The sequence below is a fragment of the Pleuronectes platessa genome, chromosome 12 (genome assembly GCF_947347685.1).
Source record: "Pleuronectes platessa chromosome 12, fPlePla1.1, whole genome shotgun sequence".
NCBI lineage: Eukaryota > Metazoa > Chordata > Actinopteri > Pleuronectiformes > Pleuronectidae > Pleuronectes > Pleuronectes platessa.
Genome location: NC_070637.1, coordinates 21,633,849 through 21,658,838, shown reverse-complemented (window position 1 = coordinate 21,658,838; position 24,990 = coordinate 21,633,849). Strand labels below are relative to the sequence as shown.

The window sequence follows — 24,990 nt, the reverse complement described above, 5'->3', positions numbered from 1 at the left end:
GTGCTGTTTGGGTATTTGGGGGTTTAGGGATGTGTCGGTATTACGGCGGTGCTGCTTTTGTGAAAGTGTTTGACTCATATGTGACTAGAGGAGCAACTGACTCTGACATTTGCATTCCCTCTGGAAAATGTCTGTAGTTCAGTGCATGTCTGAAAGAAGCATATATGTCTTTCTTACCGTCTTGAGCTCCTGGCGAAGTTGCTGGTTAAGGTTGGACGACTCCTGCAGTCTGGCCTCCAGGGCGGCGATCTTCTCCTCTTTGATCTCCAACGATGATTTCAGTGTCGACTCCAGTTTGGTTTCCAGGAGCCTGAACCTGAGATTAAAGGTTCAGTTGGCTTGGTGTGTGTTTGTCTGTGTGTGAAAGCGTGATCACACATCTCTAATCCTAAATACAGGTCGTGTATCACCACAAGGCCAACTGAATTCTTGTTGAGGTTTTAGCAGGTTGGGTGATACTGGCTCTGAAATCTCCCTCAGGATGACTCTGTGTTCCACTCTGATCTAAAATAAGCTGCAGACCTGATTTATGCTGTGTCCCACTTGTGCTGATCACTTTAAATGATTCTGAGCCAAAGATAAGTTCCTATTTTGGGCTCCAGGCTGAAACAGTTTGAAGAAGAGTAAACAAAGTGGCTCCTGTGAGCGTCGGAGAGTCGATACCTGTCGTCGGAGATCTCGTCGTGCAGCAGCCTCTCCTTGTTCAGTCCAATCTTCTCCAGCTCATGGGTCAGTTTCTCCAGATCATTATTCATCTGCTGGGTCCGCAGCTTCTCACTCACAAGCTCCTAAACACACACACACACATATACAGTCATTGAATGCATTTTCATTTCATTAAAAAAACTATTCCTTTAAGTTCTGTTCTGTCACTTAAAGTTCTGCTCACCTCTCTGAGGGCCACAAGCATCCTCTTATCGATGGTGCAGTGCTTGACCAGCTCCTTGTTCTCTCGCTCCAGGTCCTTGACCCTCGTGCAGGAATCCCTGAAGAAGATCATCTCCTTGCCCATGGTGCGGTTCTCTTTCTCCAGGCTGGAGATGCGCTGGTTGCCGTCGTCCAGCTTGGAGTCGCGGATCTCCGCCTGCTGCCTCAGCCGCTTGTTCTCCTTCTCCAGCATCTTCTTGTCCTTCTCCAGCTGGGAGCTCTCCTGCTCCAGAGTCTTGTTCTGGGGGGAGATCCGGACATAATGGAGAACAGATGGATAGAACATCATTTGACTGGATTAGGTCTTAATCTAAATGCCTTGTAGATACGTGTTTGGATAAACGTTAATACGGATTAACACAAAGGGCCAAAAATCCATATTGACAAATAATCTGGGATAATCCAGATTTAGGCAATTTTATCAGAATGAACTACAAGAGTGGCTCAAGTGGCATATAACCAAATTTTATACGCTTTACCAGTAAAACACCCGATACCTTCCCAGTTGGTGTTGAACCCTATCAGCCTTTTTTCTGGTTGCCATCTGTGATTATTATCTGCTGCATGCTTCTGAAACTTTCTCGTACCTCCTGCTCCAGCTGCTCCAGGCGTTTGCTGGAGATCTTCAGCTCCTCCAGGTTGCGTGAGAGGGTTTGATTCTCGGTCTCCACCTCCTGCAGCTCCACCTCCAGCTGCTGGATCTTCTTGCTGCTGTTCTCTAACGCCTTCTGCAGCCGCTGGTTCTCCGTATCTAGGCCCTGGTAACTCACCTGGGAGAGGAATAGACAGAAATAGGATATTAAAAGCATTCGTGAACTAGTTGTGCCGCTCCCTGATGCCTCTGTACGCCAGACCCCTGTAACGCACCTTCTGGAACATTCGTTGGGTATTAAACTTTATTAAAAAATTTAAAGTCACTAAAATACTTGTTGCATGTCCTGCCGGGCTGAGCTCTTACCTCTAGTCTCTCCGTCTTCTTGGACGAGGCTTTGAGCAGTTCCAGGCTGCGCTTCATTTGGCTCCTCTCGCTCTCCAGCTCCCTGTTCTCTGCTTCCAGCTGAGCCGCCTTGGCCCCCGCGGACCGGAGGCTCTCTGCCGAGCGCCGGACCTGCAGGTTCTCCTCCTCCAGCTGGGAGTTCTCCTTCTCCAGGGCCTCCAGCTGGAAGGCCATGTTCTTCAGAGCGTCCAGCTTCTTCTTCAGACGACGGCCATCTGCCTCCAGCTCTGAATTCTCCTTCTCAAGAGAGGACACCTAGGTACACAACAAGTGATGGTGGTGGTTATGCACTCGTTCTTATGCTCCTCTCACAGCTTCAAAACAGTTCTAGATGCTTTAATGTTTTAATGCAACAGACCTTTTCACAGGTGATCGCGAGACTGGCGAGTTTCTTCTGCAGGATCTCGTTGTCTCTTTGCATCTTCTGCATCTGAATCTCCAGCTCCTCTGCTCTCTCACCTTTCTCCTTCATCACCTCAAGCTCCTTACCTGCGTGAGGAAGGACACACAAACAACCGAAATCTTGATCCCGTACATTCAAAACAAGCAAGAAAGCCAATCCATGTCTACAAAAGAAAGTTTGGAGAAAACCAAACTGTCACTCACGTAGTTGTTTCCTCTCAAACTCCATCTTATTGAGTTTGGCGGTTGTCTCGCAGATGGACTCGTGGAGGATGCGGTTCTCTTTCTCCACATCCTTGACCCGGGCCTCGGCGCCGACCTGGCAGCGCTGACGCAGAGAGGACACCGTCTGACCCAGGTGCTTGTTCTCCTGCTCCAGACCCTTCAGCTGGAGAACAGAGTTTTAATGACCAGGGTCACGCTTAATACAAATGATTAAGACCTATATCCATTAGTGTTATTATTTAAGAGGCCACGATTCATTTAATGACACTGGTTGTATGAGCCGAGCTTCATGTTTTCATTTTATATGACGAGTACGTTCTCCATCATAAATCAATCATACATTTCTGGCACAACTGTCAGGGGCCATTTGGGGTCCAGCATTTGGCCCACTTTGGCTTACGGAATGGAGGAGACAGGGATCGAACCACCGACCTGGTTAGTGGACCACCGGTTCGATCTCCTGAGCCACAGCTGCTGCAATGATTAGAAGGACGGAACTGCCCTGTGTGATCTGTGAGTGCAGCATGTGGTGATGTCTCTGTGGCTCATCGAGGTTGGATTTAACAAATGAGATGATTAAATGAATCCTCGGTGTCAGATTTGTGTGTTAACAGCTGCAAAGTCCCAGCAGACACACAACGAGTGGCAGAAAAGTAGTCATTAAAAAAAAAAAGTTGTATTCCACTTAATCGTGGATGGAACACAAATTGCTCTCAGCGAACCTCAGCACAGGCTGGAGTAAATTACACAGCTCAGTCATGTTATTTCCTCTGAGCTTCTGGCAACAAGAATCAATGGTGGTTTTGTGAAGCGAGCGGCCGGGATGACGCACACGCTCAAAGCTCTGTTTGTCTGCATCTGACCAAACGCCCGTCCAGCACACAGCTACAGTGAGAGCACATGAACGTGTGATGTGATTATAGTTATTCTCCAAGACGTTGGTCTCTAAACCACGTTAGAGCTAATGAGCTAACTGTCTCTGCCATCGCAAAGATAACGGATGGAATCAGTCGGAGCAAAGGAAGAATTACACCTTAATACTTCAAGAATGATAATTAAATCCTTGAGTGTGTGTGTTTGTGTACCTGTCTCTCAGAGTTTTCCCGGAGTGATTCCAGAGTCTTCTCCAGTAAAGCCTTCTCCTTCATCAGGTCGGTGCTCAGCGACTCGGCGCTGCGGAGAGAGTCTCTGTCTGAGGTCAGCTCCGTCTGCAGCTGCTCCAACTGCACACACACAAAGATTCTTTTCACAATAATGCACTGTCTTGATTATGTTAATTGATGGAGCATCAGCAACAACTGATGATTATGTTCTGCCATCTTTAATGCACCATTTATGGATTCTTAACCCATCACGTACTTTGTTTTGCAATTGTTACTAGCAAACAAACACACAATTGTTCAAGTTGGCTGAGTTGATATTAATGTTTGTGTCCAACACGACTTGACTTTTACACTGCAATGGGGGAAATCAAGCAATGGCCCTTTGTGACTTAAACAAACTCAGTGCCCCTTCCATAACTGCCTCGGGTTCGAGTCAAGTTCAAGAAGTTCTGTCGGATTAATTGTCACTCAAGCTGGGACAGAAAAATGGAGGCCGAGGACACTCTCCATGGATTTTACACAGACTTACATCCATTTCCTGAAGACTCATCCTCATCATAAACATTACTTGTCAAACCTTAACCACTGCCCTAAAATGCGTCTTTTTCAAAAACATGTTTACAGCTTTAGTCCCCAAAAGGACACGTCATCCCCAGGGAACTATTGTTGAGTCTGAAACTTGTCCCCAGATTTACCCTGTGACAGAAACACAAACAACCAGCAGCTGCAGTCACAGTTTAATGTGTTTTTACTCTGGACCTCAAGACTGGAGGACACTTCAGATTTTCTCTTTGTGGGAGACAGAGAAACACAATTTCATGCTTTTTATTCAGTGGGACCAGGGAGGGGCTTATGGTTCTGAAAATAGCTGAGACTTTTCTTAGTGAGGGGCGTTGGAGAGTCACTGGCCGGGAGAGAAAAGGAGAAGGGGCTGCGTGGATTTACAGCTTTGCATTCATCCTCCTTTCCTCCCTTCTCTATGCACTTCTCTCTCGTTTTTATTTATCTCTGCCACTGTGTGAAAAGGTCTAAAGCCAAGTGCTGGGGCGATATATCACAGAGGGGTGCTGGTCCAATATGCTAATCTCAGTGGTGACCCCGATAAGAGGCAGAGGAGGAAACTACAAAATGTTTCCAGTTAGAAACGGTTAACTTATCTGGAGTTATAATACTTATACATCTCTTATTTTAACTTGAATTCAATTCAAGTTCATGACGATTGTATTATCTGCAGTGAAGACCACAAGAATTGATGTGAATTACAAACAACACTGGACCGTGAATGAGGCACCACCTGAAAATGGTGATGATGGGAATATTGAAACCATTTAAAATATTTCATAAAACTTTTCAACTATGTGAGATGAGGAAATGTGGAAGGGAAATAACGAGACCTCACTTCTTACCCCACTGAGGACAAATAGCGTGAATACACAGTTAATTACTCACTTTTTGGTTCAGCTTCTGGTTTTCTTGGCCGACTCTCGCCAGTTTCTTCACGGTGTCCTGACTGGCTGCTCCTCTGAGCTCCTCCACGGTCTTCAGCAGCGCCTGGTTGTCCTTCTCCAGCTTCAGCAGGCGGCTCGAGGTCAACTCGTTCACCTCCTCGCCCAGAGACTTCTGAGGGGCTGAATCAATCACAGCCAGAAAAGGTACGTCAGTGTTTTATATCGCTAGAATCAAGACGCTGATATGAATAGGGTAGCTGTAATTACAACAAACATTTAATTAATACAAAGCCTGTAAAGCTTTTAAAGCGCCATTCTAACAAACAATACCACCCCCACACACACAAAGTGTTTAACCAGATCCATGGCTAGTTAAACCTCTTAACAGCTTTTATGATCCAAATGCACAGATTATCCTTCAGGAGCCACTGAATATTAATTACAGGTCTTAACCAAGTGGAAGGAAAACCCAGTGGAGGCTGGCAAATGCACAAGGGTCACGGGGATGATGCCAAGGGCCGAGAGCCAATGAGTGTGTGTCTGCCATCTGAGGCTTTTCAACCTGGACCAACTCAGGTGACCAACCACTTCAGGACGTTTCTAACTCGACATGTTCATTACCGTGATAAACTTAAACAGTTCCAGCCGTGTGGTACCTTCAGTGAGCTCCGGTGTTTTGGAGAGTTGCTCCAGCTCCCAGCCGAGGTGCAGGGACTCGTCCATGCTCTGCTTCTGGGCCATCTCAAGCACCAGGTTCTCCTCCATCAGCTCCTCCATACGCTTACGCTCACAGTCCCGCTCCTGGAGATAACAGATGTGTTTTTATTCACTCCCCTGTGAACTACACTGTCACTGCAACACTGATCCATAATAAATCCGTCATCTCACCAGATCCAGGTCGTGGATCTTGGACTTGAGCTGCAGATTCTCTTTCTCCAGGAGGTGCAGCTTGTCAGAGCGCGTCCTGCTGGCGTCCAGCTGCTCCTCCAGCATGCTCTTCGTCTCCAGCAGCACCTGGTTGTCCTCCTTCAGCTCCTGCAGGAACCAACACATCATTAGCTGACCGCAGCAGCTAGCACAGAAATGTGAGGCAACGTCCTTGTATAGTGGTCTTACCCACACATTCTTAGGTTCAGAGTTTTTTTAAAATTATATTTCAGCTCTTACTCTTCAGAGTTTATACAATTTTCGCAACTTATTAAAGATATAACAGGAGGAGAACAGCCTTCGTGATGCGGGATGCCCTTAGCAATTTATTTTGTAACTTTTTATATCTCGTCTTAAAACTGAAGGTCAACCCTAAGAAGTCTATTTTGACAATTTTTTGTTAATGCCTTTAATCTTGCCTTTCTACACAACTTAAAAAATGTAAACATTGTGAATGTCAGGTATCATTTCTACAGAAGAGTTGCTTTAATTTCAGCTACATGAAGCTTATGTATCCTTCTGCTTGATTTGACACAACGCTGTGTGTGTGTGTGTGTGTGTGTGTCTCTGTTTGTAGAGTTGTGTACCTCGACTCTGGCTTTGTAAAACTCGATGTCGTGAAGCCTCTCCTTGTATCGGACCAGCTCGCTCTCCAGCTTGTCCACACGGACCGCTTTCTCTCTGAGCGCGTCCAGCTCGTCACGGTAGGCCCGAGCCGACCGGGCGTCAGACAGCAGCTGGTAGCTCTGCAGGGGGTCACGGACACATATAGAGCATCAATATGAGGACATGTGTATTTCAAAATAGTCACAAAAATGCATTCAATAAATAGGTTTATGTCATTTATTAGATATATATTTAGGAATTTACTACATGCAGCTACGTGCATTCACTCCCTCTGTAATCTTGCATGATTTGTAGATTACCTATGAACAACACACAGTCTAAGTCTGTTACACAAAGAGAACAAACAGAATAAACTATCACTAATACACACACAGACAGACACACACACTGTCCTCCCTGCCCTGAACTCATGCACCTTGTTTACACCCGGTTGGCCACACTGTCAGCCGGCCGCCCACTGCGAATCAAAAGCCATGTGAGGCTGCAGCTCGACTAAACATAGCTCTAATAGCCTCTAATGAGCTAAGGCCCCAGCAGGCTGATTAAAGCCTGGCAGCGCTGCAGAAACAAAGCACTGAGGAAGAGGAGAGAGCAGCAGGTGTGGGAGACGAGGCTTTATGTGGACGTTTGTCCTCTGTTTGTGTCTCGGTTGTTGTGACCTGTGGCTTCACCTCTTGCTGAAGCCTCTTGAACTCCACCTCCGTGTTGTCCAGCTCCTGTCTGGTGTCCAGAAGCTGCTCGCTCTTCTCCTCTCTGAAAGAAGAAGAGAGGGTGAGAGGAGACCAGATGGAGAGAGGTTATAGAGGAATGTAACCTAGATGGAGAGATGACAGAGGGAGCGCCAGGAGGAAGAGAAGGACACAGATTTATCTGTTCAACGTACACAAACATCACATGTCAACTTGTTTTTGAGTCTGCGTGTGTTGTGCAGGGATCGATTCAGAGGACATTCCTTTAGGGATGTTTCCCTTTCAGGACTTGGAGATAAATCATTTAATGGAGGAAAGTTATTGACACAGTTGCACAGAAAAGCTCATGGAATAATTCTGAATACCTTTTTTACTTTACTTTCAATAGTTTCAGTAGCTTTAGTGGCTCATTTCAGTTAGAGGTTATTGATTCTGTATTAGAGTATTTTTCATAAATTTCCGGTACAATTTTCATTCCAGTTGAGATTTGGAAGAGAAGCTCTTAAATGAGTTTTTAGCTTGGATATGGAACTAGCGTAATTTCAAGATAAAAACATTTATTTCAGTCGATAACGATAATAAACACAATAAATGTCTAATTATTACAAGTTTAAAGACTTATTTGCTCCTTAGTGAGCAGTGAATGACAAACGATTGATTAACAACAAAAAGCTTTTCTTTATATAAGATTTATATATATATATATTTATAGTTTTATTTTCCCTTCTAACACTGAAAGCAGGCCACGGACAATTAGCAACTCAGGTTCATGATTTCTTCAGACATCAGTAAACCCACAAACCCATTTCTTCAGTTAAAAATAGTCTATTGTTCCTGGTGTGTTAGAGCCGTGATGGTCAGGAGACAGGGGGGGGGGGGGGGGGGGGGCAGTTCAAGACAACAGGACCATGTGACCACTTCAGGCACACACACATGTAAATCTGGCCCTGTGGCTCCAAACCCCTCATCCTCCTTCATGCTGGTGAAACGACCACAACAGACATGATTAGAGAAGGAGAGAAGAAGCTTGTCTTTGTGTGCGAGTGATACAGAAACCACAGAAACAAAACCAGGTTCCACCAGCTCACACTCGTTTAACTGACACGGCGGCTTGACATGTGCCGTCTGTGACCATCTCCCCTTTCTGACCACAGAGGGAGAATGTGTCACACCGCTTTGAACCACTGCATTCCTGAGATGCTCAGTGTGTGTGTGTGTGTGTGTGTGCCTGTGTGTGTGTGTGTAACCGCATCCCCCGAGCATCTGATGGCCTATTTGATTCCAGCTTTTTGCAGTTTCATCTCAATAAGGGAAGAGCAGCCTCCTTGTCTTGTTCTCTCATTTATCTCCTCCTCCCTCCCACAGCTGACGTTATACGACTCTATATTCAGGAAGTTCATGTCCCTTCGCCCATTTCAGATTTTGCCGTTTCATGGTTCGCCCCCCCCACCCCTCCTACGCCCATATCACAAACACCTGTCAAGTCTAGCATGGCAGATTAGCTCAGGGCTCATATTGTGGATGCAGCTGGCTCTGCTGCTTATGTTAATGGTTTAACACTCGTTGTGTCTGCACAAGCACAGACACAGACACTTGTATTCACGGCTATGTTTGAAAAGCCAAGTAATAAAGGCGACCATTATTCCCATTATTCCCAGCATGGCTCGGCTGTATGTGAGAACACATATGCCAGAGTCAAATGTCACATTTTCCTGAACTTGTCCTTCAAGCCGTCTTAGCAAAATGTCCAAGTGATCCCATTTCGAAGGACAATGTCTCGAAGCAGGTGAGTGGGGGTGTTGTTGAAGTTTCAAACATGTGACAGATGCAAAATACAAATATATCTTTGACAATGTCATCTCAGAAAGAGACAAGAATAAAGAGTCGACTAATGTAGAGTATATCATTTACAGGTCATGTCCGGCCTCCTGCCGCTCGACACAGACTCACCCCTCGTCTGGAGTTCAGGTTTAGAAATACCTTTGAGGTTAGTTATAATTTGTAGAAGTTAATAATTTACTGTGCTGACATTCAGAGTGTACTGGCTGGTTGAGTTTGGGGTCAACCAGAAAAGTGATTTACAGCGAACGGGTAGATTCTGTTTCTTACCAATTTACTTATGAAACATGTGTCTGGGGAACTCAGCCCTCAGCTGCATGCCCCCCCCCCCCCCCCCCCACTCCCCCCACTCCCCCCACTCTCTTTCCCCTTTGCACACTTTAATGTGTCATCGTTGAGTTACTGCTTTTGAAATAACTTCCGTCATATTTCCGATCCAAAGAACTCCAACTGGATTCTATCTGGATTTGACTTGGACAGTTTAACTTCTACATATCCGACTGCCTTGGGAAAAAAGAACAGGTACATTACATCTGTATTTACAGCTAAGCTAATAAAGGGACAATTAGACGCAGATAATTGAAAACAGCACAGACTAAATGTTTGTCCTGGGAATAGGAGGAAGACTCTCTGTGGAATTGCAGCCATGAATAAATGCAGTTTTACTCTAAATGCATTTTAATGGTCGGAGCTGGAACAGGAAGAAGAAAAGCAGCAGTAGCTTTAACTGGCAGATTAACAAACAGAGCACTGTGGGAACCCCCCACTACCCCCCGGGCTCTGACCCCATCTCCCTCACACACACACAAGACCACACACTAAACACATCTGTATTTTTATGCAGAGTGTGTGTTTGTTGCATGCACACACAACCAACAAACACACACTCTTCTTCCCATGTGACCGGTCTTCATGAGCACGGAGAGACCCCTTTGTCCCTGGTCCTTCCTCCCTTCACATGACAAAAACGCCACAGCAACAAATAGAGAACACCAGAGCAACCGACTGTTGTCTGTTGTTCTGCAGTGTGGTTTAGCTGCAGTGAAGAAGTCGTCATGATGTGGGTGGAGGGAGACGTCTGCAGTGATGAATGTCGCTGCTTTTCACCACGAGAGCCACAATGAAAGAGAGGATGACCTGCACTCCATTCAGATTTACAACCACTTGTTAAAAGAACATTATTTAAGCTTTCAGTTGACACACACGCACGCACGCACACACACAGACAGACACACACCATTGTCTGCGTGACAAAGAAAATGGAGCAAAATCTTCTCCAGATTACAGGAACTAATACTCTTAAATATGACCTGAGGCCTTCTCCAAATCATTCACTGCTGAAATCAGCATGAAGATGACTCATTAAATCCGTTTTTGACTATAACAAAAGACGTTTCTTACATTATTTCTTCAGCTAAGTGCACAATGGGAGATCAACAGAAAGTTCTGCTTGAGCAAGGCACGATTCACATTTATTTGAAAACAGCTTTTAATGTTTTTTGGCTTCATATTAGGAGGCTATATATTTGTTTTTATGTCCCCAAGTTGGATTTCTATTCTGGAAATCAGAGCCACTCAAGAGTAGAAATTATTCCTTCCATGTTGGAACTAGAGGCAACCTGAACCCAACTCAGAACGGCAATTAAATCTAATCCCAAAATTAGTTTCACTGGCGACTGAAGGGTCGACCAAATGTTCTGTACTCGTTCTGGTCACACGTTCATGCCCAAGGTTCCATTCCTACTAAAATGAGGGTCCACATCAGTTTGGCCTTTCTCCTACCTGATCCTACATTTCATCCCAGCAGGTGGGTATATTTTACCTGGAGCATGCAAACGAGGGATATTTAATTTCTAAAAAGTCTCGGAAACTTGTTAATTACAAGTAATTGACTTGATGACCTTGAATTGCCCACAAAAAGTAGCCGATAACAATCAGAGCTCGTAGTTCAGATCGAACGTGCAGGAAAACGGCAATTAAAATCAAAACTGGAGCTTTAGTAGCAAACGAGATTAGCAGTGATAGCCAGTGTTGTATTCCAGCCAATAATAAGTCTCAGGATGAAGTCTTTAAAGTAATTTAGCTCCCGAGATCAAATCTGCTTTGTTTACATTTCCTGTTTCTTCACCACTTCTGTCCCACTTTGCTCAATTTCAGTAATTACTCATCGGACTGATAAACACTCACAGTTCCTGTCGGAGGCGTCTGATCTTGGCCTTGGCATCGGCCAGCTCCACGGAGAGATGCTGTCGGCTCTCAGTCCTCCTCATGCTGGGGGAGTCGCCGGGGGACTGGGTTGGACAGGGAGCCAGCGGGGACAACTGCACACAGTCTCTCTCCTGGGTCAACTCCACTATGGTCTGGATGGACGGTGAAAGAAAGAGAGGGACAGGGAGGGAGATTTACATCAGGATTTAGAAAACATGCGGTAAAAAGCATTTTAAAATCTCAGCTTGAACCCGTTGCTGTGTTCGTAGGCAACAGATAAAAGGTCAGATATAAAACGATGGGACAAGAATGGACCTCAAAACGAAGCAGGGGAGATAAATGGGTTCAGCCAATGGACACCAACCAAAAACAAGACTGGAGGCGCTCGGGCAAAAACGGCATCCACAGCCCCACACACAGCCGATTCTGTTCCAGTGGCCGTGACAGGAAATGGGATTTTAATTGAGAGCGGCTGGACTACAGAGTGATAATCTGGAGGCTATTAGAACCCCTGACACACACACACACACACACAACTGCACACACACACACAGACACACAACTGCAGTATCAGTCGTGGGCATCTGCACCCTATGGGTTGGAAACTCATTTAGTGACGCATATAGACACACGCACGCACATGCACACTCTCACACACACAGACACACACCTACCAACCATGAGACAGTTAACAGTTTCAACCCTTCCTTCCTGAGGCTGCTCTCTTGTGGTAATGACAAAAAGGGGGGGGGGGGGGAAGTTTCCACATAACCTAGATGCACCAAATCGTTTTTGTGTGTGTGTGTGTGTATATATGAGTGTGTGTGTGTGTGTCATTACCTCCAGCTGTGTGTCCCTTTCGTCCACCAGGTGTTTGAGGTGAAAAGCCAGGTTCCTGGACAAACTGTCTAAATCCTCAGGAGGCATCTCCCCACTTTCCAACCACTGCAGGTCCACCACGTTCTCCTGGTTATGAGTCACCTGAAATCCAAAGAAAGCTTTTATAAGATTGATTAAAAAAAACAAAATTACAGAGGTAGTGAACCATCAAACTGTTTACACTGGGTCATACACGTGTTTAACACATGGAAACACACAGTCCCTGTCTGTAGTTTGCAACAAAATCTAACAGAGTTATTCTCTTCTCAGCTACTTTATTATTTCTTCAATCAGGGACAAATGCAAGTAATTCTGGGTCTTTAATATTCCTTCATATCTATATCTGTTGTGCTTGACAGAGGTGCTGGATTTCAATCATTGTGGTCTTGAAAAGGTGTAAACAAGTCTTTGGTTTAACTTGTTGAAACCTGCTGAAACTCTGGATTTGCTAATTCCATTGTAACCACACATCAAGGAATGGAGCCAAAGTAAATAAATCATATTAACACTCTCCAGTTTGTTTATTGTGGGGGGGGGAATACCTCTTGGATGTGGGATGCTATGGCAGCTTTGCTGTGAAAGTCCAGGATCTGGATTCGCTCAATGTACTCCTCCTTCTTCTCACACTGGAGAGGGGAGGAAGAGGAGAGGAAGAGGAGAGAAGAGGAAGAGGAGAGGAAGGGGAAGAGGAGATTGTATATATTATGAGATGAAGTGGAGGTGAGGATGGTAGTTCAACACTGACATGAAGCAGAATGTCCGGAAAAGGAGGAACTCTATCTAGAAAAAATTAAGTATTGTCTTCATGTGCAACTTTATCTTGTGGATCAGACAAAGATCTTTTTACTCTCTTATTGGCAGAAGATACAAGATTTACAAAACTGAGAAACTGGTTCCGTCTTTTTCTCTTCATATAATCTATACAGCTTGTGCCGACGCTGATTCAGCAGCAGGTGTAGTTGAGATTAATACAGATGAATTAAACAATATTAAATCAGCGTTCGACCCATGAACACAACAGTAGTGTCTTTAGTAGTTCAGTGATCTTGTTGGAAATGTGGGAAGAGCTGAATGAAGACTTTGTCCCGAGACAGAAAAATGACTGTTGAGTCAATGAGTGCACAACATTAGCTGGATGATAGAATTATAGTTTATTAATATAATGAAAGGGGCCAAATGGCAGCGATCAAAGGAGGAACCTATCCAAATCAGATTCCTGGCTTCAGATTAAATAACTTCAAGATTAAGTAATAAACAAAAATCTATTCCCGGTTTTATAAACTAACTTTGTTGTTGCTTGTGTGGAGTGTGTGAAGCATTAAAGTGAACTGAGCTCTTACCTGAACAGCACAGCCGAGCAGCAGCAGCAACAGCTTCTTCATCTCCTCCAGACCTTGTTCTAAAAACACACACAAAGAAAACTCTCTGTAAACATCTCTGCAGCAGATCATTTGTTATCGCTGTGATTCTGTCCTGGAAGCCATTCACTTCTGAAGGTTGATTGGATGTTATTCAGCTGCCCATTCAGTGTTTTCCACAGTGTGTGTGTGTGTGTGGGGGGGGGGGGGGGGCTCTCTTCTTCTTCTACACGTCAGGACACATTGTCAGAAACTGGTGAAACAGCTGCGATCGAGCTCAACAGGCCTGAGCTCATCTGGGGGATTTGGGACTGAACAGAAGTAAACCAGGTGGTGTGTGTCTGTGTGTGCGTGCGTGCGTGCATGTTACAGACTAAGTAGTTGGTATAGTTATTACAAGTTGTGTGCATAAATGTGTGTGTGTGTGTGATAAGCCAGCTCATCAAGAGGTCCAGGGGGCAATGAGTGCTAACGCTGTCCGGCTCTAGTAATAATAATAAATCCAGATTAGTGACGGCATGGTGTGGAGGGTGGTCAGCTGTTAATGGGCCAATCATCACAGCAGGAACAGCTCAACAGCAGGAGGACGTTACAGTGAAGTGCATCACTGGTGCAATGGTTACGTCTGCTATACAACTTCCTGAGTTTGGAAGATTGGAAACGCCGCCGGCTCCGTTTTTAGTTTGAAAACTTTGGGGCTTCGCTTCAATCTGGACGAACATTCATGAATCCACATATGTAGTATTCTTTCTAACCAAGCAACCAACCATCTGCTGCCTGTTCACACTGGCACACTCAGTGTGTGTGAAGGATGTGTGTCCTCAGGTGTGCGAGTATGAATGGAGATTATTACTGATACAGATGTGGATGGAAAATGTATAAAAATGGATATAACCTGTGTCTTTAGCATTTGTGGGTCTTTCCAACTTTATTTCAAATTAAAATCTAATTAGATGAAGACTAAGACACAAATTACCAAGCAGCTTGATGTGCCAAAACAGAATGTGTCCCATTGTCGGCATCTATCCAGCACTTTTAAAGAACCCCCCCCGACAATCGAATCAGTCTCTTCTTTCTCATTCCTCTTGAATCAATAGAGACACACAAATCATTGTGTTACTGAGTAGCCGAGAGCCTCCCTGTGGGACCCGATCTGGCAGAGACAGTTAGACCTTCGGAGTTTCACATTGTTCTCATGACAGTAAAAGAATGGATCCAAGCTGGGATGAGTAGAGTGAGAAACCTTCTGTCATACTGACGCCTGAATGTATTTCTGGTGGAGCAGCAAGTAGAAAACTGGAGCTCTGAAGCTATAGTTTTCTCTGCTTGTGCATGGACGTATATTAAGCTGTTTATTTACCTATTAGGGACTGGTTGTTATTTGTTTATATCAAACATTAGCCCACAATACAGAAATTAAGCTGTAACTCTAATTCAGGTTTAAGACAGACTTTGTTTTTCCAGTTCTTTTCAGCTCAGAAGTCAGAAGTAGCTCCAGATACTGAAGTGAATATTGTGGTGTGCCTGGTCAGCCTTATTCAATGCAAGAGGAAGATGCACAACCTCATTCATCATCTTAAACGAAATATTAAACATATAAAACAACTATGAGCAATATCTGAAAGGGTGACAGGCTTAATTCTCACAGCTGCAGGGTTTAGCGGTTCCCTGCCGGAGCCATAGGAAGCCATTCTCGTCAGGGAAGGGGATTTAGCTCAGCAAATCTACCGGAGCAATGGAGGAGAGATAAGGGACCTTATAGGATAAATTATTTATACGGCGAGAGCGGGAGAACAAGAGGAGGGGGAGAGATGGAAGAAGCAGAGCGGGAGACAGAAGAGGGGAAAGCACCGTGGAGCATCAGCAACAGAAAACACAAGGGGAGGATATAGAAATAGAGAAACGGAGAGAGAGAGAGAGGGAGAGAGGGAGGAAGTGAAGGAGGCAAGGTCGAAAATAGAGAAATCTCCCTCAAGCAGCAGCAGCAGGGAGGCTTCAAGGAGGCTTCTCTCTGCAGGCCTCATATGTTCTCTGTCCCTCTCTTCCTTCCCTCTCACCTCCTCCATTCATTTATTCTCCCCAACACACATCCACCCATCCTTCCTTTCTTCCCTCTGCATTGTTTCCTCTGCACCTCTGCATCCACTCGTCCACGCTTCCTGTTCCACCTCCCTGCTTCCTCCTCGGAGCAGGAAACCAGAGGTCGGAGGGACAGTGACTAAGCCTCCTTCCTGCAGCGTCATTGTTAATCTGTCTGCGAGGATGTGAGTGAATAAGAAAGGAGAATATAAATGTGTGTTTGCATGCATGTGCGATCCCACTGCTCCAGCCGTCTCTTCTGCCCAGTCAGAGTCCTCCAGGCCCCGGTGACGCTGCACATCACTGATCAAACCAGAACATGCGATCCGATGCTGCTATGTCAACATGCCAGAGTGAGTTCAGCCATTTCACTGGAGCCGAGGACAGAGACAGCTGAACTTTGTTTTCAGACTGTTTGAGGGATTCTGTGCTTTTTAAGACAAGATACAGCGAACGAGATTTGAAGCGCCGACTGCCTGGAGCGGAGGTCAGAGTCGTGAGCAGCGAAGCACGAAACCACACAGGGACAACTGAGCGAGAAGAGAAGAACCACAAAGACGGAGAAATACAGAATAACAAACAAGCATTCTCTCCGGTTTAGTCGTACAGCGTTCAGCAGTGACTCTGCACTTCAGCCGTTTTCAGACATGAACTCTGGGAAATGTCTGCAAATTCGGGTCCAGACATTTCCCAGCGTTTGCCTCTCACATATGAAAAACACAGCAGGAGAATGTCCAGGTCAGACATGTTCACAACAACAGGAGTACTTCTGGAATATCTAATATATTCTGCCGAGGAACTCACATGTTTTTGTTACAGAACCTAAATCGTGGCCAATCCAACGTGACGTCTGTGACAGCTCTTATTTAACCTGAGATATTTGTATGCTTCTGGTTTTGCACCAGCACATATTTGAAATATTTGTGACTTTACTGCACATTTTCCTGCTCTATTCTCAAAGGGAAGTTCCTCAAAGTCTATAGGAAAATCTACTACACACCAAACATTCATCTATACGCAAAACTTAAACTTTTCTGGAAAAGATTGATAGCCTGACTATTTATCTGAACTACTCTTTCAAATATATACATACTGCATCAACACTCACACACACACACACAGAGAGAGAGACATGCATATACATGTCAAGCCCGTTGGTTTGGGCCTTCCCTCAGCTGTCAACCACTGTTGTCTTTCCTGACGCCATCTGCATCATGGTTTGTCGTCTATACCTCAATATTTATTCATGACATCTATATTAATATAAGATAATAAACCCGAACAGCTGGTGGGATTTTTAGGCGGCGATCTGTCGTCTGTTCTGCGTTTTCCTTCAGTACAGAAGTAAATGATTTATTTCAGTCGCCATATATTCATTGCTGTGTATTTATAAACAGATGCAAACCAGATTCATGCAATAACAACAACAACAACAACAACTGACTGCAAGAATGAAGCAGCTCCAGACACAGAGCACTGACAGTCCCCATGTGGGGCTGATCCCAGGTATAAACAGGGCGTGTGTGTGGCTGTGCACGTGTATACAAGGCAGACCGGGTTAGATCAGAGCCGGGGGGGGGGGGGGGGCGCCGGGGGCACAACCACAGAGCATTCCCACTGTTCAGCGTGGAGAAGAGACCCTTCCCCCATCCGCCGACTAAACACACACGTGGATGCACTCACACACACAGGGTTTCTCCCCCCCCACCCCTTAATGAGAGCATAATAAAAGCCACATGGCCGATGACTTTCAGCTGCCTGCCACAGACCCAGACGCCGAAGCCACCGCTGGTCGGACTTAGTGGCCGACTGACTGATTATCTGACAGGCTAGAGGGTAAAGGGCAGAGGAGCCCAGAGGAATACAGCCTAAAGCTTCAGGCCTGGTCCACTTGCTCCGGGCTGCCCTCCGCTCTCAGCTGCACAGCCTTTACTTCTAAAGCCTGTAGATCTAGAAGGTGCTGTCCATGGTGGTGTTCAGATATGTGGGGCTGTAAAATTGGCGATGACATATTCAAACAGTAGATGTTTATTTTACGAGTTCCATTAAAGACTGTGAATCTCTCTCGGCTTCACAGTGATTCGAAATTAATGAAATATAATAATACCCACTAACGTTTGACTTTTGTGTCTAATGGGAATAGAAAAAAATCAATATTCACTCTCGGGTCAAGTGACTCTGCCGTAGATTCAGGTTTTTATCGTCAGTGATGACACTTGGCGGAACGTGCCAATTTCTTCTTTTGGTCCTCTGGCACTGCAATTCCCCCTTTTCCTGTCTGACGCAGTGACGCACAATTAACTTATTGCTGTTGGTGCATAAATAACCATGAACAATTGTGTTGTCCTTGTCGACGTAGCCTACTCGTAGATGTGTACCCTACACAGAGCCCTACGCCGTACCCTGACCTGCACCTCCCCAAAAATGTATTTACATGTCGAGGCAACACAGACCAAAAGAGCTCTGATTGGTCCGCTTGGTAGCTGTGCATTTTCAGCAGACTCACCACCCACTAGCGTTTCAGTTGTGTAAATATGAATGCTCGGTCCTGTGCGTAGGCCACGTGTGTAGCTCTGACGCAGAAGCATGAATTGGGCGCAATGGATTGCTTAGGGATTTTTTTTTTTCAATGATAAAACATATTTTTACTGTTTCATTGGTAGAACAGAGGTAGATTTGTTTTTTTTATCTCTAAGGTAAATCAACAGCCAAGTTATTCATCCTTGCACGAAACCAGAAACACAATCAGACACAATGATGGTGTGCTCAGCCCTGCATCCTTTTGTTCGATGTTTGTTTACTCCTGGAGCCGGCGGGGGCGTATGAAAAATTACACCGGTGACTGTGACAACTGAGAAGTGATGAAAACCCCCAAACGAATGAGCAGAGGCCGGTGGTGACAGTGCGGCAGCTGAGGGAGGAAGACGAGGATTCAGAGGCTGTTTGTTCTGATTGAAAAGCTGCAGTTATCTTTCAACAGGCTCCGGCAGCTGCGACTGGAAACAATTCACTGTGAAGAGCTGATAATTGCGTTTGCAGGGAAGTAGACGAGGGCAATGAACGTTTCTTCAACCCAGTAAGCTTGTAGTGGTTTTGTGCCAGTAAATGATCTATGTTGGCTGGGAAGCAACACAACTCTGCATCCAGACAAATATTTTCTCTTCACAACTAGTGAGATGCACATGATCTTGAACGATTGCCTGTTACTGGTCATCATGGTCAGATTAGAGTGTTTTGTAAAATAATCATGGCTCAAGGTGCTCTGAGTATTTTTTGTGAAATACTGCTGCTGCTCAGACATATCAAATAACATGCTGCTCAGTTCAGAAGGTCAAAGCTCTGCTGTGAAATGGTTAAAGGTGAATTTGTAGTCCACAGGTTTGGGCTCCAGTGTCCACGTGGTGAGAGCTTTGTTACCAATGTCTCTATTGTTGACGTGAACAAAGTGTTCTTACGTCTCAACAGGAGGGACGTTGGAAAGAAGGTATGAATGTGTGGTGTATTTTCAGCAGAGTGACACTTACCAGACAAAGGGTTCCGGCCCAGAACCAGCACGTTCGGTAAAGGCATCATCACCAACTGCTGGAGAATCTCCTGTCACACAGAGACATAAAGAAGGAAACAGGTCAGGAGGAGAAAGCAATGGACCATATTTAGTTTTTAAAGAGTTATCGATAAAAATAAATAAGGAAATACAGTTTTCATGACGCTAACTAAGCCTAAATATCTTATTTTAAGTATTCAGGGTTGTCAATCGTTGGATTTTGTGAATTTTTGCGAGCTTGGTCAACATGTTAAAGAAAAATTCATCTCATAAAATCATTTCAGCATTTTAAATGTGTATTTGTTGGTTTTAATCGCTCGACAGCATCCGAGCACTTTTCACCGTAACAGATTACAACACTACAGCAAATAACATCTCCAATCAAAGATAGTAACTGATGAGTCACTGACAGGTCTGAGGTTTGAGTTGTGTGGTGTAATGTGGGCAAAGATTAAACAGACACTAGACTGGTGTGTGTGTGTGTGTGTGTGTGTGTGTGTGTGTGTGTGTGTGTGTATACGTGTGAGAATGTAAGTGACAGTTGTATTTATGTGGGTTAAATTGCTGGTTTGGGTTCTGCCTCAGGGCCCCCTCCATTCACATGTCAATCATGTGAATCAAAAATGAAACCATGAGCTGAAATTCACAACACTCATGCAGACATAGTGTACATATGCACAGACACCCACTCTCACACACACAGACACACACACATTGGGTAAGAATGGGAAGGACTTAACTACTCTTGATGTTCTGGCTTATGACAAATTATTCAAAAAATTGTGGGCACTGCAGCAAAAACTACCAGCAACAACAAATGACTTACATTCATATATTCATTACCCGAGCGATGGTGCATTGACTTGAAAAGGTCGAGGAAACCCACTGCGACTGGTAAAATATTCGTAACCTTTAGAGTTGTATGAACCAGTTTCTTCTAGTGGACGTGAAGCTTCTGGTCACTTGAATATTGAATATTTCATAGTCACCTGATGACAGCTTGAACTCGTCAGATGCCATGGTCCAACTACTCTGTGCAGGTTAGTGCTGAAGTCACGGCAAAGAGGTTTATATAACATAGTAAGGGGTTTGGGGAAATCCCCCCCCACCCCCCCTCCCTCCCTCTAACCATCTGCCCTATACATATTGCATTACCTCATGGTGGAGGTAACACGGGGCAGGAAATCTGACATCACAGGAAGGTGTTGACTACCGAGGAACATCTGTGCTGCTTTAATGCAATTTCACTATAATCTAGTATAATTTGTTTCTGTATTCATAACACACCGTCTCCATGTTGCTGAGAGAAATAACAAAAACTTGAATTTGTGTGACTGAGGCCTCTTTTCAGAACTTGGACCAGAATTTCCAATACAGATATATTTAAAAGAAATGTATTTGAGGCTCAGTGTCATACAGTTTAACCATAAACTTTATTTTAAAGTAACAAAACACAAATACAAGCATATATATATATATAGAATTGGAATTCCAGATACTAATGTCTGAGATTCAGCATCTCTCTTTGTATGAATAAGTCAAACTATATAAAGATCTGAGATTCTGTTCTTGCACAAACTGTTCAAGCCTGTTTCTGATGATATATTTGGTATTTCCAATTTCTGTAAAAAGTTTATTCCAGAGCAAGTTGATGATCATAAACTCGTAAAGTTAACTATACATCAATGCAGATGTTGGAAACTGTTCTATACGTTTCCCGACTCCGAAGCTGCGGGCTAATAAAATGTCTAGTTACCATTTCTTTCTTTCAAGATTTTCATCCGAACCATTAATCAGTTCCCCTCATTTCTCAGAGACCTTCCTTTGAGCTCCATGTGCTCGTGTTTGAGGAACACACACACACACACATACACAAACGCTCGTTGTTTCTCCACGCAGAGTGAAATTTATTCCGTACAGCTGCAAACACAACCTCTACCTACATCTGCCTTATCAGAGGCGGCAGCAGAGGAGACTCTGACGCTTGCGGTCGTCTGAAACCTTTGTCGCTTGTTTGATTTTATGCGGAGAAAAGAGAAACCACCGGTTTATAGAGGGAGACGTGAAGAATCAGGCGACAGATGGTTCAGTAGATCCCTCGCATCTGGTTTCAGGCCGATAGTAGCACAGCCTGCTATACAACACAAGGAGCTACAGCGACATGTGTAACACTGTCGTTTAAGGATTTGTATTATTTCATGTGTGTCCAGTTTCTATAGACATATACTCAAGTGAAACTGCTCATACAATCAGAATTTTGCTGTGTTAAGCTCTGAAACTGTTATTTAGTGTTACATTATTGTAGTTGTGTTACTGCCAAGCGATACCCAGCCCCACATAGAGCACCCACTATTAGAAACACAAAGAAGATGAAGACTAGAAGACAAACTCCTCCCAAACAGATCTATGCTTTAACCTCCACACACGCACACGCACACGGGGCCTCTATGACCTGAGGTGAAGGTCGAGGTTCGGGCTTCAGGGGTCGTCAGTCGTGGTTAATAGGTTAGGAGCGTGGTTGCCATGGTTTCCTGTCAGTGGTGATAAGAGCACTGACCCCAATTGCCATGTCCATCCATCTCTCTGTTAACACTGGTGTGTGTGTGTGTGTGTGTGTGTGTGTGTGTGTATATGTGTGTGTGTGTGGCGCAGAGACAGAGGTTATGGTTTCTTCTGGTGCCATACGTGAAAATAAGTGTATCTGTGTCAAATACACAGATGAGATCAGAATTTAACTCGTATTAACATCATGAAGGGGATGATGATGGTGATATAGTGTGATCATCATCATCATCATCATAACACTGATGACTAATATCAGGCAGTTCCAGTCTAAAATGACCAAACAGCCATTTCTGGAGAAAGAGACCGATTGACTCATCACAGGGTCAGACAGAAGAATCAGAACAGCCACAGAGAGACGACCGGTTCACCGCGTGACGGCAAGACTGAGCCAAATCTGCCAAAACTAGAAAAGAGCAGAGAAACCAGAACCTGCATCACCAAGAAAACTGCCACGGCAAAAGACACTCAGGACAATCCAGGACGTCTCTGCTGTTGTCTTTTAATATTTAAAGAAAACATGTCATCTATACAATACTGCAACTGTGCTTTAAGCTTTACAGAAAATAACTAGAAAGGCAGTGAGAGAGCTTGACTGTCCGCTAAAAAAGAATCTGGCTCCAGGCCCTAAATTTGGAAAAGTACCCCAAATCGTTATAGCATTTTTTAATTACATCCTTCCACCAATTTTCGTTGAAATCTGTCCTGGAGTTTTTGGGGAAATCTTGCTTATAAACAAACAAACATACAAACCAACAGACAGAGAGACAGGGGTGAAAACCACGACTATGCACAAACACACAGACACACACAGACACACACACACCACCTGTCCCACAGCTCCCACCTGTCCCCTTCAAAGACAGCAAGTGTTTGCTGTGTCAGCGCAGCGTTCAGCCGTCACACACACTTTTCTTTTCGTGCCACCCAGAGACGCAGTGACGGCATTTCAATTTGTCACTTGTGGCTCCACACAGCTGCGATTCAAGAGTCTGAGTTTCAAGGAAATGATTCGATTCAGTTTATGCATCACTTTGTTGTTTCTACACAAACAGATGGTGTCGTTTCTTGTTCTGCCCTGAAAATGAATCATTTCCACAGATTTCCTGTCTTTTCACTCAGCATCACTTTTCCTTCCTTTCTAAATCATGAGTCAGGGCTTCTTCCTTTTGTCTGGTGTTGGCTTGGAACTGTTAGAAATAGAGGCTAAATGCATTAAGCATAAGGTTTAGTTTGTTTAGTTGAATGGCAGCAAACTTAGGCAAAATCTAACAGATTTCCATGAAACAAGGTGGAAGAATGGAAAATGAACCAAGAAAGAATTCTTTAAAATGTTGGGTTAAAAGGTCGGACTCAAGAATCAATATCTTTAACATTGCGTTAGAGTTTTTTTTACATTTTCACCAATTTCTTAGGAAATAATTCATGGATTTAAAATTTTAAATGAATTTAAAGGGACAGTTGGGCCCTGATGGAGCTTTGGGCTCAATTTTTTGCACATGAATTTAAAGTTTAAAGACAGATAAACAGGCACATCACAGCTTTATCACCTCAAACTGCCAGCTTTCAGGTATAAAACCACCTTAATTATCATGTTAATAAACCTGGATGATGCATGTGCTCCTCAAATACATTGCTAGTCAAATGTACTGTACGTTGGAGGCATGTGGGTAATAACATGCTCTGCAGATTAGCTGCGGGCTGCTAACAAAGTTAAACTACAGTCGACTAATATGCCTCGTGGATTAACTGGCAAAGGCTTAGCTCTCATACATAAAACATGACGGGCACTGCAGGAGAGAGAGAGAGAGAGAGAGAGAGATAGATAGAGAGAGACCAGCCACCAGCACACTGAGCATGTCACAGTGATGTGCTGCACACACACACACACACACATGCACATAGAAAGCCCTCCCTGCTTTGCTGGAGCTGTGACAGCAGAAACGTCCTTGGCTTTTTCACTGTCAGTCTTTAAAGTTCACAATCTGATCATTGCACATGGGGGCCGGTCATTCAGATGTTCCAAAAAAAGCCAATATTCACGCAGAGAGGGAGCGAGGGAGGAGGAGGAGGAGGAACTGGTGGGGAGGGACGGAGGAGAAATACTAATGGAGAGAATAATGTGAGAAAGAGAGAGAGGGAGACGCAGCTTTGATCCCATCATTTTTCACTCCGGTCACGCATGACCGAGCTGCCTCCTGCTCTCTTCCTCCTCTCCTCAGCATCTTCCCCTTTCCTCCTCCCCCCCCCCCCCCCGCCCCCCATCCTGACACTACACTGCTGTATTATTGATTCCAGCAGGACTCTCAGCTCCTCACACGCCGGCTCCTCTTCCATCCCACCGAGACGATTTGGACATAAGAGCTGTCGTTTAAAGAGGAGCTTGTCAAACACAATGGAATTTACTCATTCAGCTAAAAGTGGGCAGAACGGGGAAGTCCTGACTGATGCTATTGTTCTGATGGGGACAGTAGCCTGGTAGACTACACACACACACACACAAACACCCACACCCACACACACACAAAACATGGTAAAGGCCATGCTGAGACAAATTGTGCTAATGCTCTTAAGAGTAGGTAGCCGTGTGTGTGTGTGTGTCTGTATTAAAGAGGTGTCAGCGGAAACGTTATAAGGCTTCTGTGTTTCTGTCTCACAGGAGCCCTGTCTGTTAATCTAGACCCGCACACACAGACACACACATACACACCCAGACCCACACACCTCCAACCAGTCCATCCACCCAAATACAAGTTCCGCTACCACCACAGCTTTAACAAGGGATTAATTGTACTACTGCTGTGTCTCCGTGCGTGTGTCTGTTAGTGTGTGTCTGTCAGTGTGTGTGTGTGTGTGTTTTTGTGCAAACTCTGCCTGAACCCTCAGAGCCTTCACACACCCATTCCGCAGATATGGAGTGTTACCATAGAAACGGGGAGATGGGTTTATTCTCCCAATACCAGTGAGACTGACACACGCATTACAGTGCATGTGTGTACACGCACACACACACAAACACACACTCTCTCTCTCCTGGCTTTAGCACTGCGGACTTCCCTCCTGATGAAAAGCTGCAGAGATTATGAACTTGAAAAGGTTATTACCAGCGACAAAGGGAAGGAGCGTGGTTCCTCTTTCTCTCTCTCATCGAACACAAACACACAAACCACTTAACA

At 44.7% G+C, this 24,990-nt stretch overlaps 1 protein-coding gene across 1 annotated transcript in view; it reads right to left on the bottom strand.

Moving 5' to 3' along the window:
• Positions 1-24,990, bottom strand: part of LOC128453773 (girdin-like) — a 59,652-nt gene that overhangs the window by 16,414 nt on the left and 18,248 nt on the right. The window contains 18 exon segments of the mRNA XM_053436858.1: positions 178-316; positions 664-788; positions 890-1,168; positions 1,515-1,697; positions 1,886-2,179; positions 2,283-2,413; positions 2,531-2,714; positions 3,637-3,774; positions 5,104-5,282; positions 5,759-5,903; positions 5,991-6,137; positions 6,617-6,775; positions 7,328-7,409; positions 11,372-11,544; positions 12,233-12,373; positions 12,814-12,897; positions 13,612-13,670; positions 19,233-19,302. Of these exon segments, the coding sequence (XP_053292833.1) occupies positions 178-316; positions 664-788; positions 890-1,168; positions 1,515-1,697; positions 1,886-2,179; positions 2,283-2,413; positions 2,531-2,714; positions 3,637-3,774; positions 5,104-5,282; positions 5,759-5,903; positions 5,991-6,137; positions 6,617-6,775; positions 7,328-7,409; positions 11,372-11,544; positions 12,233-12,373; positions 12,814-12,897; positions 13,612-13,670; positions 19,233-19,302 (2,712 nt within the window).